The sequence below is a fragment of the Meles meles genome, chromosome 6 (assembly GCF_922984935.1).
Source record: "Meles meles chromosome 6, mMelMel3.1 paternal haplotype, whole genome shotgun sequence".
NCBI classification, from domain to species: domain Eukaryota; kingdom Metazoa; phylum Chordata; class Mammalia; order Carnivora; family Mustelidae; genus Meles; species Meles meles.
Genome location: NC_060071.1, coordinates 117,769,278 through 117,782,372, shown reverse-complemented (window position 1 = coordinate 117,782,372; position 13,095 = coordinate 117,769,278). Strand labels below are relative to the sequence as shown.

Genomic DNA, 13,095 nt, shown 5'->3' with positions numbered 1-13,095 from the left:
GGAGAAGCGGAAGTGAGGGGCGGTTCGCTGAGGGGGTCCGAAGCCTTAACATCCGGGCATCGCCTCAGTCTTGACCTCCCCCACCCTCCCCACGTGCCAACAGGAAGCGGAAGTGAAGAAGGGTATATACGTATCCCAGCTGCCACTTAGCAACGCGAGGAGGTCAGGTGACACAACCAGCTGACTCTCATAGAGGAAGACCCTGTGGCTGGGGCGCTTGCAGCCACGATTGCCCGGCCGGGGATCCGAGCCTTACTATCATCGTCAGAATGTCGGGCAAAGACCGAATTGAAATCTTTCCCTCGCGCATGTAAGTAAAAGAACGGGTCGGGCAGCATTCATAGGTTCTTGAACGCCTGTCCCGAGCAGTAGTCCCTGCATACCCTGGACCAGCAGCGAGGTTTCTTGTTTGCTGGGCGAAACTTGAGCTCTCCCCCGTTCCTTTTCGTGAGTCTGGGGCAATGCTCTTTAACGGCCCCCGCACATACCTCTGAGGGAAGCACACTGGACAGAGCGATCCCAATCCGCAGGAACATGCTGCTCGGCCTGCTGGTTTTTACCGAGGTCCGCTGGCGTTACTCATTAATTGAGCCTTTCATCCCGTTTTCCCTTATTGAGCAGGGCAGTGGGTTTATGGAACTACGAATCATCCCAGTTTTGCCTAAGAGACGCCACGGTTTAATGGAAAGATGGACCAACCAGCGAGGTTTGATAAATATTTTGAGAAGGGAAGTTTACTGTGGTGAGAGACACATAGAAGAGGCTTCTAGGCCAAGTTGGGGGTTGAATCGAATTGCCCGAGTGTGGTCGTTAAGATTTGAGCTTGGATGCCCCTTTTCATTTTCTATGATCCCATGAAATGTTACCTGTGGTGGGAAGATAACCCTGAGTTTTCGAGGCACTCCGTTTGCTCCATCACCATTGTGCCTCGTTCAGACGGACCTCTGTTAATACCACCCAGACTGTAAAGTGAATATTTGTTTACATAGCTTTCCTACTGAATTGTGAGCTGTCTCCAGGAGGAGAGAGTGTCTTGAGAATTAATCCATAGAAGGGCTACAAAAACATAGTGCCTTAAGTGTTGGGCTAGTTTTTAATATTATAAGATTTTATTAATTTATCTGACACAGAGAGCACAAGTAGGGGAAGTGGCACGGAGAGGGAGAAGCGGGCTCCCAGCTGAGCAGGGAGCCCTATGCTGGGCTAAATCCCAGGACCCAGGGATCATGACCTGAGCTGAAGGCAGATGCTTAATGGGTTGAGCCATCCAGGTGCCTCTGTTTGGGCCAGTTTTTAAAGAAGGTTTTATAGTTTTCTCAAATTTGCCTAAGAATGTGCCATAGTTCAGATTGTTATTTGGCCTCTCCTCCTCTTCTACTTCCTCTCCCCACCCCCCCATTGAGGAGTAGGAAATCAGATTTGGCTTTGACATTTAGGTCTTTTGATTGTGGTCCTATTTCTTTAGAGGTGTTCTGGTTTTTTTCCTTCATCCTGATTTTTTTCCGGAAAATCTGAGAATGCCTAAAATAAAAGAATTATTTTCAAATCCAAGACTTAAGACTTAGCTTTCTGTCTCTTTCAGTTTGGCTGTAGCTCTTAATGAAATGAAAGGGTTTGGGGGCTTTTTTTTTTTTTTTTTTTTTACCATCACCTATTGATTTTCTAGTAGGTGTTTATATTAAGTGGGAAGCAAGTCAGCTGTGGAGAAAGGCACCCTTTGTAAAATAGATAAGGATCAAGCTATCCTGGGGTAGGGAGATCTGCAGAACTCCCAGAACTTGACCTTGATTCTAATAAATGTCTGCACTGAAAGACCACCAAACTAGAATGGCCTAAGGCTGTGTTCTTTGATTGACACTGGCGCCTGTGAAAACACCTGCGGAGAAAGCCGGGTGCTTCCAGAAGAATTTGTTCTATCAATACCTGATGATAGGCTCCTGACCTCTCTTTCTTAGGGCATTCACTAAAAATGGCTTACAATTTTGCATCCTTTCTTTTCCTTTTGAAACATATATCTCTCTCCTACAACTTAGAAGTGTCACTCTCAAGGATCTGAAAGCCATTTCTTTGAAATATAGTATTGGGAAGGATGTATGTTTCCCAGTCTCTGGGAAGATGGAATCCTAACTTCCATGATTGCCAGACACAGCTGGCCAAGTGTCATTTTCAGTGACCAGCCCTTTTTAATTTTTCACTTCTGTGACTCTTTTTGAGTCCGCTCTTTCTTCTCTCCCTGCTGTTCTTTAAAATGCCCAATCAGGGGCACCAGGGTTGCTCAGTTGGTTAAGTGTCTGCCTTTGGCTCAGGTCATGATCCCAGGGTCCTGGGATCAAACCTGCCGCGGGGAATCTCTGCTCAGCGGGCTCTCTCTGCCTGCTGCTCTGTCTTCTTGTGCTTGCACACACACTCTATCCCCCTCTGTCAAATAAATAAAATCTTAAAAAAAAAAAGTAAAATGCCCAACCAGTTCTGCACAAGTCAGAATGGGGCTCAGCTCTTTTTCCTACTGTCACTGGTTACTGCACAAAATCTGTTTTTACCACCTGAATATCTGGCTCTGTTTATTTTTAATAGTAGTCAGAATGTTAACATTTTTTTTGTTTTTGGTTTGAGACTAAGAAGCGAAAATGGACTTCTTTGGGCTTAGACAAGAAGACTAATAGGTTTGTAAAAGTGAAAATTGCTATTTGAGAGCACTCAGCTTGCTGATTGAGAGGAAAATAAGGCGCAGGAAGTTAGTGCTTCTGTAAATATTTTCCCCAAGGCTTAGCAGCAGGTATTTTGTCATGTAGTCAGATGTCTTTGATTCAGCCGAAAACAAAGTCATCCTTCTGGCTGAAGGTCGAACATTTTTCCTAATGCTTAGCAGCCCTAAAACTTAGAAAGGAGTTGTTTCTTTAAGAGCTAGGTTAGAAAATACTTTAGTGACTTTTGTGTCAGACAGTTCCACCTTACAGTGTTATCCTGTGAGGTGGGGCTGTCTCCCCCTTACGCAGCAGAGAGAACAAAACAAAGTTTAGACTGAAAGCAAAAGAGGCTTGAAGGATTTGCAGTCAACAAGAGTCTGTCAAATCCAGGTTCTATGACATACTGGCTGTAAGCCCTTGGGCAAGTCATTTTGCAATTCTCAAGATTTAAAATGTGTCTATTTCACAGAGGTGCTGTTAGCTAGGAGGAAATTAAAATTAGCCTGGTAAATTCAATTTTATTATTTATTTATTTTTTAAAGATTTTATCTATTTATTTGACAGAGATTACAAGTAGGCAGAGAGGCAGGCAGCAGGGGGCGGGGAGGGAGCAGGCTCCCCGCTGAGCAGGGAACCCTGAGCAAGGAACCAGGTGCCCAGGTAAATTCAGTTTTATCAACCAGCTCACCTTTTTTGCTATATTGAATCTGCAGTACTGGGATTTGACTTAAATTTGATTCAAGTCTTTGAGCTCCAAATTCTGGTCATTAGTGTCAACAAGATAATATGTTAAATGTACACATTGGGGTAGATAGCTCCAGCTAAGGCTGGAAACTGAACCAGCTTCACTTGGTTAGACCTCCAGTGAGGTCAGTCAGTGCAAATTCAGCTACTGATAGTAGTTTTCAAACAGAGAACTGTTCATTTGGTGCTGTGTATAATAGGCAGTGTGGCGGGTGGTTGGGATACAGTGGGCCTAGGTTTGAGCCCTAGTTTGAGCGGTGGACAAGGAACTAGAGTCAGAAATGTGTTTCAGTCGTCTCCCCCCACCCCCCGAGTGGGAGGAAGTGTTTCATTTTTTTTAAGCTTCATTTTCAAGATCGTGTTTAAGGTTTCTTCCAGCTATAGAATTGTCTCAGTAACCTTTCCACTTTGGTAAAAGATTTCATAAAATCTAAGAATTTACCAAAAGGTCCATTAATACGTGCTATTTTGCAGTTGGTTATAACACCAGTCATATGAAATTACATCCCGTTATACAAATCATCTTAAGTATCTACATTATACAATCTATTGTTTTTAAACAATACTTTTTAAAAATTAATTTTTTATTTAATTTTATTTAATTTAAAAATTATTAAATGTTATCTGGCATATGGCAGCAAGAACAGAATTGTCAATTTCTGCAATTACTTTCTTGGCTTTGATATTGGGGTTTCTGTTGGGAAAAGACTGGAATAAGAGATAAGACTTCTGTAGTTTGTCACTTTTCAGAAATGGGTGTCATTGGTTCCTTGAGTCATTTGCAGATTAGTAAAATTATTGGTGGTAGGATTTTGATGAAATGAAAACACTTTAATGCCATACTTTTAATAGAAAAAGTAATTATTCGTTGTGGTATATGTTACAAGAGGTCCTTAAGAATATAAATATAGTGAAAAGTAAATCCATTTTTTCCATTTAGTTTCATTTCCCAAAGGAAACTTTTACCAGTTTCTGTGAATCTTTTCTAAAAGTATTATCTGTATCAATATAAGCATATTTATCCTTTACTTTGCATGTGTAAGAGAATATAATATAGATAATATTCTTTTTTATCTTTTTCTAATGATTGTTTATCATTCCATTTTATGATGAACCATGATTTATGGAACATTTAGCATGTTTCCACCCTTTTGTTATTACAAGGCTGGAGTAGTCATCCTTAACCTTGCATATACTTTTGTGTACATGTGGGAATAAGTCTGTAGGATAAATTCTTCACAATGGAATTGTTGGTCCTGAAGGTAAGTGCATTTCAAATTTTGATACTTACTAGTGGACAGATTTTTAAAAAAATACTTAATACACCTGTAATGGAAACAGAGACGTTATTTTAACTTGCAAATCAAATATTTTAGCTATGGTGGCATCATAAAATAGGACTCCTGATAAATGTTATTATGATATAGTAAATAACTTTTCCCAGATATTTGTTAAAGAATGTTTCTGTTTTAAATAAATGAACTTAATATTTCTGGAACATTGAGAATGGAAATCAGCAGTATTGAGAAACAATTATAACTTTCAGCACAGATGCTATATATTCTTAAAATCATGACATCAAAAAGGAAAGAATAATTTTAATACTATATTGGGGAAGTATTTTTATGTTTTTTAAACTGTGGGAATAAATATCTTTAATTTTGTTTATATAGGGCACAGACCATCATGAAGGCTCGATTAAAAGGAGCACAGACAGGTCGAAACCTCCTGAAGAAAAAATCTGATGCCTTAACTCTTCGATTTCGACAGATCCTAAAGAAGATAATAGAGGTAGAATGAACTGTGCTTAGAACAGTTATTTATTTTAGAGACATCTAAGGAAAATCCAGTGTGGCTCTTGGCATTTTAATTTTTTATTTTAATTTTTTTCTTTCGAAAGTAAAAATATTATTACGACAGTAACAAGTTTCAGATCATTTAATATAAAAATATGGACTCATTAGTCTTGCCACCAAAGCCCCACTTGATCTGATCTGGCCCCTGTCTGCTCCTCTGACCTCGTTTGGAGCATTCTCCCTACCATTTTCCTCCAGAACTTTTCATTAGCTGTTTCTTCTGCTTGAAATGTTCTTTCCCAGGACTTAAGATCTTCTCCTCTGGTCATTCTGGTCTCTTCAGAGAGGCCATCCCCGATCACCCAGTCTGAAGTGACCATGTATTTACCTCTGTTGCATTTCCTTATTATTATTATTTTTTAAAGATTTATGTATTTGAGAGAGATAAATAGAGCAGGAGCAGAGGAAGAGGGAAAGAGAATCTTAAGCAGATTCCATGCTTAGCAGAGCCAGATGTGGGGATCGATCTCAAAAGGGCGAGATCATGACCTGAGGTGAAACAAAGAGTCGGATTCTTAACTAGTTGCACCACTCAGGCACCCCACATTTCCTTATTTTTGTCATAGCATGTACTACTGCATATTTTCTTGTTTGGTTGGTTGCCCCCACTAGAGAGTGTTAGCTCCATGAAAGCAGGGACTTAATCCTTTCAGTACTTATTTCCTATGTCTAGAACAGTGCCGGCACATAGTGTGTTTCAATTCAGTACTTTTTAGGTAAATGAAATGCAAATACGGAAATATATTTTAAAAATGAAGATTATTCTCCCTCCCCAACTACCCTTCTCATTTCCCAGAGGAGTTCTCTGTGACACTTTGATTTATAGTCTGTTTTTTAAAGATTTTTATTTATTTATTTGATAGACAAAGATTGCGACTAGTCAGAGAGGCAGGCAGGGAGAGAGAGGAGGAAGCAGTCTCCCCACTGAGCAGAGAGCCCGATGTGGGGCTCGATCCCAGGACTCTGGGATCACGACCTGAGCTGAAGGCAGAAGCTTTAACCCACTGAGCCACCCAGGTACCCCAGTCTGTCTGTTTTTCACCATGGATGTTTTTAGTAACATGCAACTGTTATGCATTATATAATTCAATTCCTGCCTATTTCCCCTGGCAGAGTATAGACAAGATCTGCCTTTTTCTTTATAACAGCTGCATGGAAATAATGGAATTTAACTATTATTCTGTTGATGAATGTTAGTTTTACTGTTTAGCGGGGGAGGGTACTCTTCAATCCTTCTGTGTCTGTGTGAGAGTACTGGTAACATGGACTCCATCATTGGCCCTCCATCTTGTTCATGGCTGCACTGTGACCTTGCTTTGGGCTGAGTATTGGGGCTTCATGGAGGTTGATGTTGGCCCTGACCAGAGTGCGGAAAGGCTGACTATCCTGTGACTACCCCACTGGGCCCCTCGCTCTGGGAAAACAGGCGGTTATGGGCCCTGCTTGGTGGAGAGTAGCCGCTTGGATGGTGTGTCCGCCCCGTCCCTCCCTGTCCTCCCTGTCGGTGAGTTATCCTGAGTAGAAAGGTATAAACCGTCCCACAGGCGGCTTGAATATTTTTTCGGTCTCAGGGTGCCTTCTGAGTCCAGAGGATACTTGACTGTCCCTCCTCCACCTAAGCACTGGCAAGCCAGCTGGAGATGGTGAAGTGAGTGGTGGGGGTTGGGGGGAAGTCTGAGCTGGCAGGGCCAGGGTATTTGTTGAAGGTTTGGGATATCAAAAATGGCCCCAGTCCGTGCTCAGCCTGCCTTGCAAGAAATACATGCCACAGTCTTGGGACAGAATCTCAGGCACTTAGTTAACTTGATTGGATAAATGCTAGAATTAAGGTAACTTGGCCTAAAAGGGGCCTGTTCCTTGACCTCCACGGAAGAACTACTAGAAATTCTGTGTGAACTGGGAGTGAAACCTGCCATTTACACTTAGCATTTTAGTGATCTAGACAAAGAATTGCTTTCCTCTGGTATGGAAGACCTTTTATTATAGATAGCTCCAGGGGCACGGTGTGGGACTTAATATCTGTACTTGCCCCTGTAGTTCATTGGCCCATTGCTATGGTAGCTACTATGGTGCTTTACTTAAGTGAGACCAAAAGAATCTGTCTTAGGGGAAATAGGTTGAAAAATCGGAAAAGCAAAGGATCCTCCCAATGATAAAATGGCAGAAAGGGGGCCCATCAAGGTCTCTCAAACAATAATGGCAAGTCCTAATTGTATACAGGATCCTGAAAGAAAATACAACCCAGTTTGGTCTTGCTAAGCATTATGCAAGGCTCAAGAAAATCAGGTTCCCTGGAGCTCCTCTGCTAACAGAGGAATTTCAGCGGTGTATACCCTATACCTCTAGAGACTAGGGGTTAGGCAATAATGGGGGGGAACTAGAGGCCCCGTGTTGAATTAACCATTTATTGCTCTTGTATTAACAGACTGTACTAACTAATAGACACTGGAGCTAAATGCACACTTTTGGAAACCCTGGAAATTCTGGGGAGAAATAAAGGCTGTTGATGTTTATGTGGGACAAATTATCAACGTCCTACAAACTAGTCTGTGCCTGCAGATTGGCAGGCTTCTTCCCCATTGTTTTCTAATGTGGCTTTCCCTCACTTGAGTATCTTGGGCACAGCTTCACAGGTGGATTCAGGTTGCATATCCGAGTAGTGAAACCCGTTGTGGGTCATGCAAAATGGGAACCTGTAGGGCTGCCAGTTTCTGAAGAGTCATAAACATAAAACAGTATGAGCTACTAGGGGAGGATGATGAGGTTACTACCACCAATGAAGAATTAGAAAAGGCGGAGGTCATCAGGCCTGCTCAGTGCCCATTCAGTAGTCGGTTTGGCCTATAGTGAAATCTAATGGAACCTGGCAAACAACAGTAGATTATAGGGAACTCAGTAAAATTACTCCGTCTGTCCATGTTCTCGTGGTGCCTAATATAGCCTTATTGTTAGAGGAAATCCTGACATCCATTAAGACTTATCATCATGTACCAGATTTGTCTAATGCCTTTCCAGTATTCATTAGGACATGAATTCTAAGATTAATTTCCTTTCCTTGGAACAGGAGACAATGGACTCTCCAAGGGTACCTCAGTAGTCCCACAGTTTGTCACAGGTTGGTAGCCAGAGATTTGGAAAAATGGATATTGTCACAGATGACGGTGCTTTATCATTATATAGGTGTAATGTTAAACTGTGTTGATTTACCCTCCCTGTCTCATTGGGTCTTAGGTCTCAAATGTGTAAGACCTCATTATCTCAGGTCTCAAATGTGTAAGAACTGAAATGTCTTACAAATTTCTGGTGTAAAGTCTCTGAGAGGTAAATACAGACAGGAATCTAAGGGCTGGGTTGATTGGTAAAGTTCTGGGGCATCATCTGGTCAAGTAAGACAAGTGATGCCAGAGATGATCATTAGTAAAATGCAAGCCTTCCCAATCCCTAAAACTGTAGAGGAATTACAGGCTTTTGGTTTATTGGGTTACTGGAGACTTTCTGTTCCCTTTCTAGCAATAGAGCAGATATTAAGACTTTTAAATGCCTTAGGAGGGTAAGCCGATGGGATTGGGGTGCAAACCAATAAGAGGCTATCTTTTTTTAAAGATTTAATTTATTGGAGCGCATGCGCCTGAATGGGAAGAAGAGGAAGAGCAGAGAGAGATGGAGAAGCAGGCTCCCCACTGAGCAGCAAGCCCAAGGTCACAGGGCTCCATCCCAGGACCCTGAGATTACAATCTGAGCCAAAGGCCGATGCTTAACTGACTGAGGTGTCCCAATAAGAGGCTATCTTCAGGGCAAAAATGGCAATAAAACAAGTATAGATCTTGGGGTATTAATGCCAGGTAGGAGTTGTGAATTAGATGTAAATTCATATCTAGAAGGGTTTGGCTGGGGCTTGTGAGATTGACGAAATGGGAAATGGATCTCGTTAGGATTCTGGTCTCATTTATGGAGGAGAACTGAAACCAGGTGTAGTCCCATTGAAGAACAATTATTAGCTGTATATCTTGCACTTCAGCAGACAGAGGGACTGAGTGCTGATTTGCCTATGATGGTATGAACCAGTGGGAGAATGAATTAAGGACTTGTTCAGCAAATCTAAGTGTGCCTGTGTTCAGGTAAGCACCTTACAGAAATAACGTGCTTACCTGCAGTGCAGGAGTGCTTTTAATACCAACCTGCTGTCTCATGAGCTACACTCATTTTGAGGGCTGGTCACCTAAGTCAGCCCAACCCAACCCAGCCCAACTTCCAGAAGTTGCTGACATTATGCCCCCCCCCGCCACCCCAAAGAGGAAAGGGAAGCCTCCCCGCTGGTGGATGCATAGTATACTGGTGGCAGTTGCAGGGGAAACCTGCCTGTATGGCATTCCTCTGCCATCTGGCTGGATTCTGATATACTTTGAAGAAAGAACTAAACAAGGTAGTCAGTGGGCAGAATTGAGAGTGGTATGGATTGTGTTGACATATGAGCCAATGCTCATTGATTTGGCTACTGACACCTCGGCAGTGTTGTAAGGGTTGAGAGCGTGGATGCTTTGACGGCACAAAGAAGGTGGGATATATTAAATAGACCTCTGTGAGTAGAACTGTGGGGGAAGGTATTTGGGAAGTGTGCCCTAACCCTGATGCCGCTGTCCAAGTAAGGCCTGTTTCCCTGCTCACTCCCCAGCCACACCACCAGGCACTGATGAGGCAAATGCTCTGCCCAGGCACACGTTCTGCTGGAGGAAATGCTGACCCTGTCTGATGTAGCAGAGTGGGCCCATTGTACGTCCATTGTAAATTGGGACAACGACTGACGTCCCAGAACTACTTGGCAAATAGTAAAAAGATTATGTTTGCCTTTAAAATGTTTGAGTCTACAAGCTGCTGACAAGGACTGTCCCCATTGCCACCTCAGGTGACAGCCATTGTACCATACGCTGGGGTATGTTGGGCAGACTACAAGCCCTGTTTCTTGCTGGCAGATAGATTACATAGGTCCTTTGCCAGTATTGAAAGGGACAGATCTGCACTGATCAGTGTGGACACTTGCACAGGACTTGTACAAACCTTTGCCTGTAAAAGAGCTAATTAGGTTGCAAGTGTAACAGATTAACAGAACCGGAGAGCATGTACAAACGCCGACTCAGATTGCGATCAGGGGTCCTATTTTACTGGTCATGACATCCAGGAGTGGGCAGAGGCCTGGGATATATTGTGGTTTTCCCACCTGCCATATAGTCTCACTGCTGCAGGTCTAACTGGAAGGATGACTGGACTAATAGGAAACACATTGTCACCAGGTGGCTCCCTCAAAGGATGGTCTCCAAGACTAATGGGCAATTCAGCTTTTTAAAGCTGTGCCCATAAGAGGACAGATCTCTGCATATGAACACCTAAGCAGCAACACCCGTGCAGCTCTGGGGTGCCGGTATTGTTGGGAGGTCTGAGACCTACTGGGGGAAGAGGAGCTACTTCTGTGATTGCTATAAGACTTCCCATCCGGTAAGGCTCTAGTTCATTGGAAATTGACTTGGAATACCTCCCCTGGGTGGCTTAGTGTCCTAATCCCCTGGGGCCAAGTCCTCACATCCAGTATTATTAATTTTTTTAAATTAACACAGTGTATTATTTGCTTCAGGGGTACAGGTCTGTGAATCCTCAGTCTTACACAACTCACAGCACTCAAAATAGCACATACCCTCCCCAGTATCCATAGCCCAGTCACCCCATCCTCTCCCCACTCCTCCTGCAACCCTCAGTTTCCTGAGATGAAGAGTCTCTTATGGTTTGTCTCCCTCCCTGGTCCCATCTTGTTTCATTTTTCCCTCCTCTCTTCCCCCAACAACCCTCTGCCCTACCTCTCAAATTCCTCATATCAGGGAGATGGAATGATAATTGTCTGTCTCTGATTGACTTATTTTGCTCAGCATAATACCCTCTATTTCCATCCACATCATTGCAAATGGCAAGATTTTCTTTTTTTGATGGCTGCATAGTATTCCATTTGTGTGTGTGTGTGTGTGTGTGTGTGTGTGTGTATCACATCTTTATCCATTCATCTGTTGATGGGCATCTAGGTTCTTTCCATAGTTTGACTATTGTGGATAATGCTGCTATAAACATTTGTGTGCACGTGCCCCTTTGGATCACTGCATTTGTATCTTTAGGGTAAATACCCAGTTGTGCAATTGCTGGGTCATAGGCTCTGTTTTCAAGTTTTTGAGGAACCTCCATACTGTTTTTTCCAGAGTGGCTGCACCAGTTGTATTCCTACCAACAGTGTAGGAAGGTTCCCCTTTCTCCATATCATCGCCAACATCTGTCATTTCCTGACTTGTTAGTTTTAGCCATTCTGACTGGTGTGAGGTGACATCTCATTGTGTTTTGATTTATATTTCCCTGATGCCGAGTGATGTTGAGCTTTTTTTCATGTGTCTGTTGGCCAATCGATGTCTTTGCAGAAATGTCTGTTCTTGTCTTCTGCCCATTTCTGGGTTGGATTATTCTGAGTTTGGGAAGTTCTTTACAGATTTTGGATGCTAGTTCTTATTATGTCATTTGCAGATATCTTCTCCCATTCTGCCAGTTGCTTTTGGTCTTGTTGACTGTTTCCTTTGCTGTGCAAAAGCTTTTGATCTTGGTGAAGTCCCAATAGTTCATTTTTACCCTTGCTTCCCTTGTCTTTGGTGATGTTTCTAGGAAGAAGTTGCTGTGGCTGAGGTCGAAGAGGCTGTGTTCTCCTCAAGGATTTTGATAGATTCCTTTCTCACATTGAGGTCTTTCATCCATTTGGAGTCTGTTTTTCTGTGTGGTGTAAGGGAATGGTCCAGTTTCATTCTTCTGCATGTGGCTGTCCAATTTTCCCAGCACCATTTCTTGAAGAGACTTTTTTCATTGGACATTCTTTCCTGCTTTGTTGAATATTAGTTGACCAGGTCAACTAATCTTGTTGAGTTGAGGGTCCATTTTTGGGCTCTCTATTCTGTTGCACTGATCTGTGTGTTTCTTTTAGTGCCAGTACCATTCTGTCTTGATGATTACAGCTTTGTATTAGAGCTTGAAGTCTGAAATTGTGGCGCCATCAACTTTGGCTTTCTTTTTCAACATCCCTCTGATTATTCAGGGTCTTTTCTGGTTCCATATAAATTTTAGGATTATTTGTTCCATTTCTTTGAAAATAATTGATGGTATTTTGATAGGGATTGCATTAAATGTGTAGATTGCTTTAGGTAGCATAGACATTTTCACAATATTTGTTCTTCCAATCCATGAGCATGGAACGTTTTTCCATTTCTTTGTGTCTTCCTCAATTTCTTTCATGAGTTTATAGTTTTTCTGAGTACAGAGTCTTTACCTCTTTGGTTAGGTTTATTCCTAGGTATCTTATGGTTTTGGGTGCAGTTGTAAATGGGATTGACTCTTTAATTTCTCTTTCCTCTGTCTTGCTGTTGGTGTATAGAATACAACTGATTCCTGTGCATTGATTTTATATCCTGAAACTTTACTGAATCCTGCATTCTGGCAGTTTTGGAATGGAGTGTTTTGGGTTTTCCACATAAAGTATCATATCACCTGCAAAGAGTGAGAATTTGACTTCTTTGCCGAGTTGGATGCCTTTTATTTCTTTTGTTGTCTGATTGCTGAGGCTAGGACTTCTAGTACTGTGTTGAATAGCAGTGGTGATAGTGGACAGCCCTGCTGTGTTCCTAACCTTAGGGGAAAAGCTCTCAGTTTTTCCCCATTGAGAATGATATTTGCTGTGGGGTTTTCATAGATGGCTTTTATGATACTGAGGTATGTACCTTCTGTCCCTACGCTGT

At 42.3% G+C, this 13,095-nt stretch overlaps 1 protein-coding gene across 1 annotated transcript in view; it reads left to right on the top strand.

Moving 5' to 3' along the window:
* The first annotated feature begins 76 nt into the window (after positions 1 to 76).
* Positions 77 to 13,095, top strand: part of ATP6V1D (ATPase H+ transporting V1 subunit D) — a 29,912-nt gene continuing 16,893 nt past the window's right edge. Inside the window, exons 1-2 of the mRNA XM_046008240.1 lie at positions 77 to 310; positions 5,105 to 5,222. Of these exons, the coding sequence (XP_045864196.1) occupies positions 270 to 310; positions 5,105 to 5,222 (159 nt within the window). The 5' untranslated portion in view covers positions 77 to 269. The remainder of the gene's footprint in view (positions 311 to 5,104; positions 5,223 to 13,095) is intronic.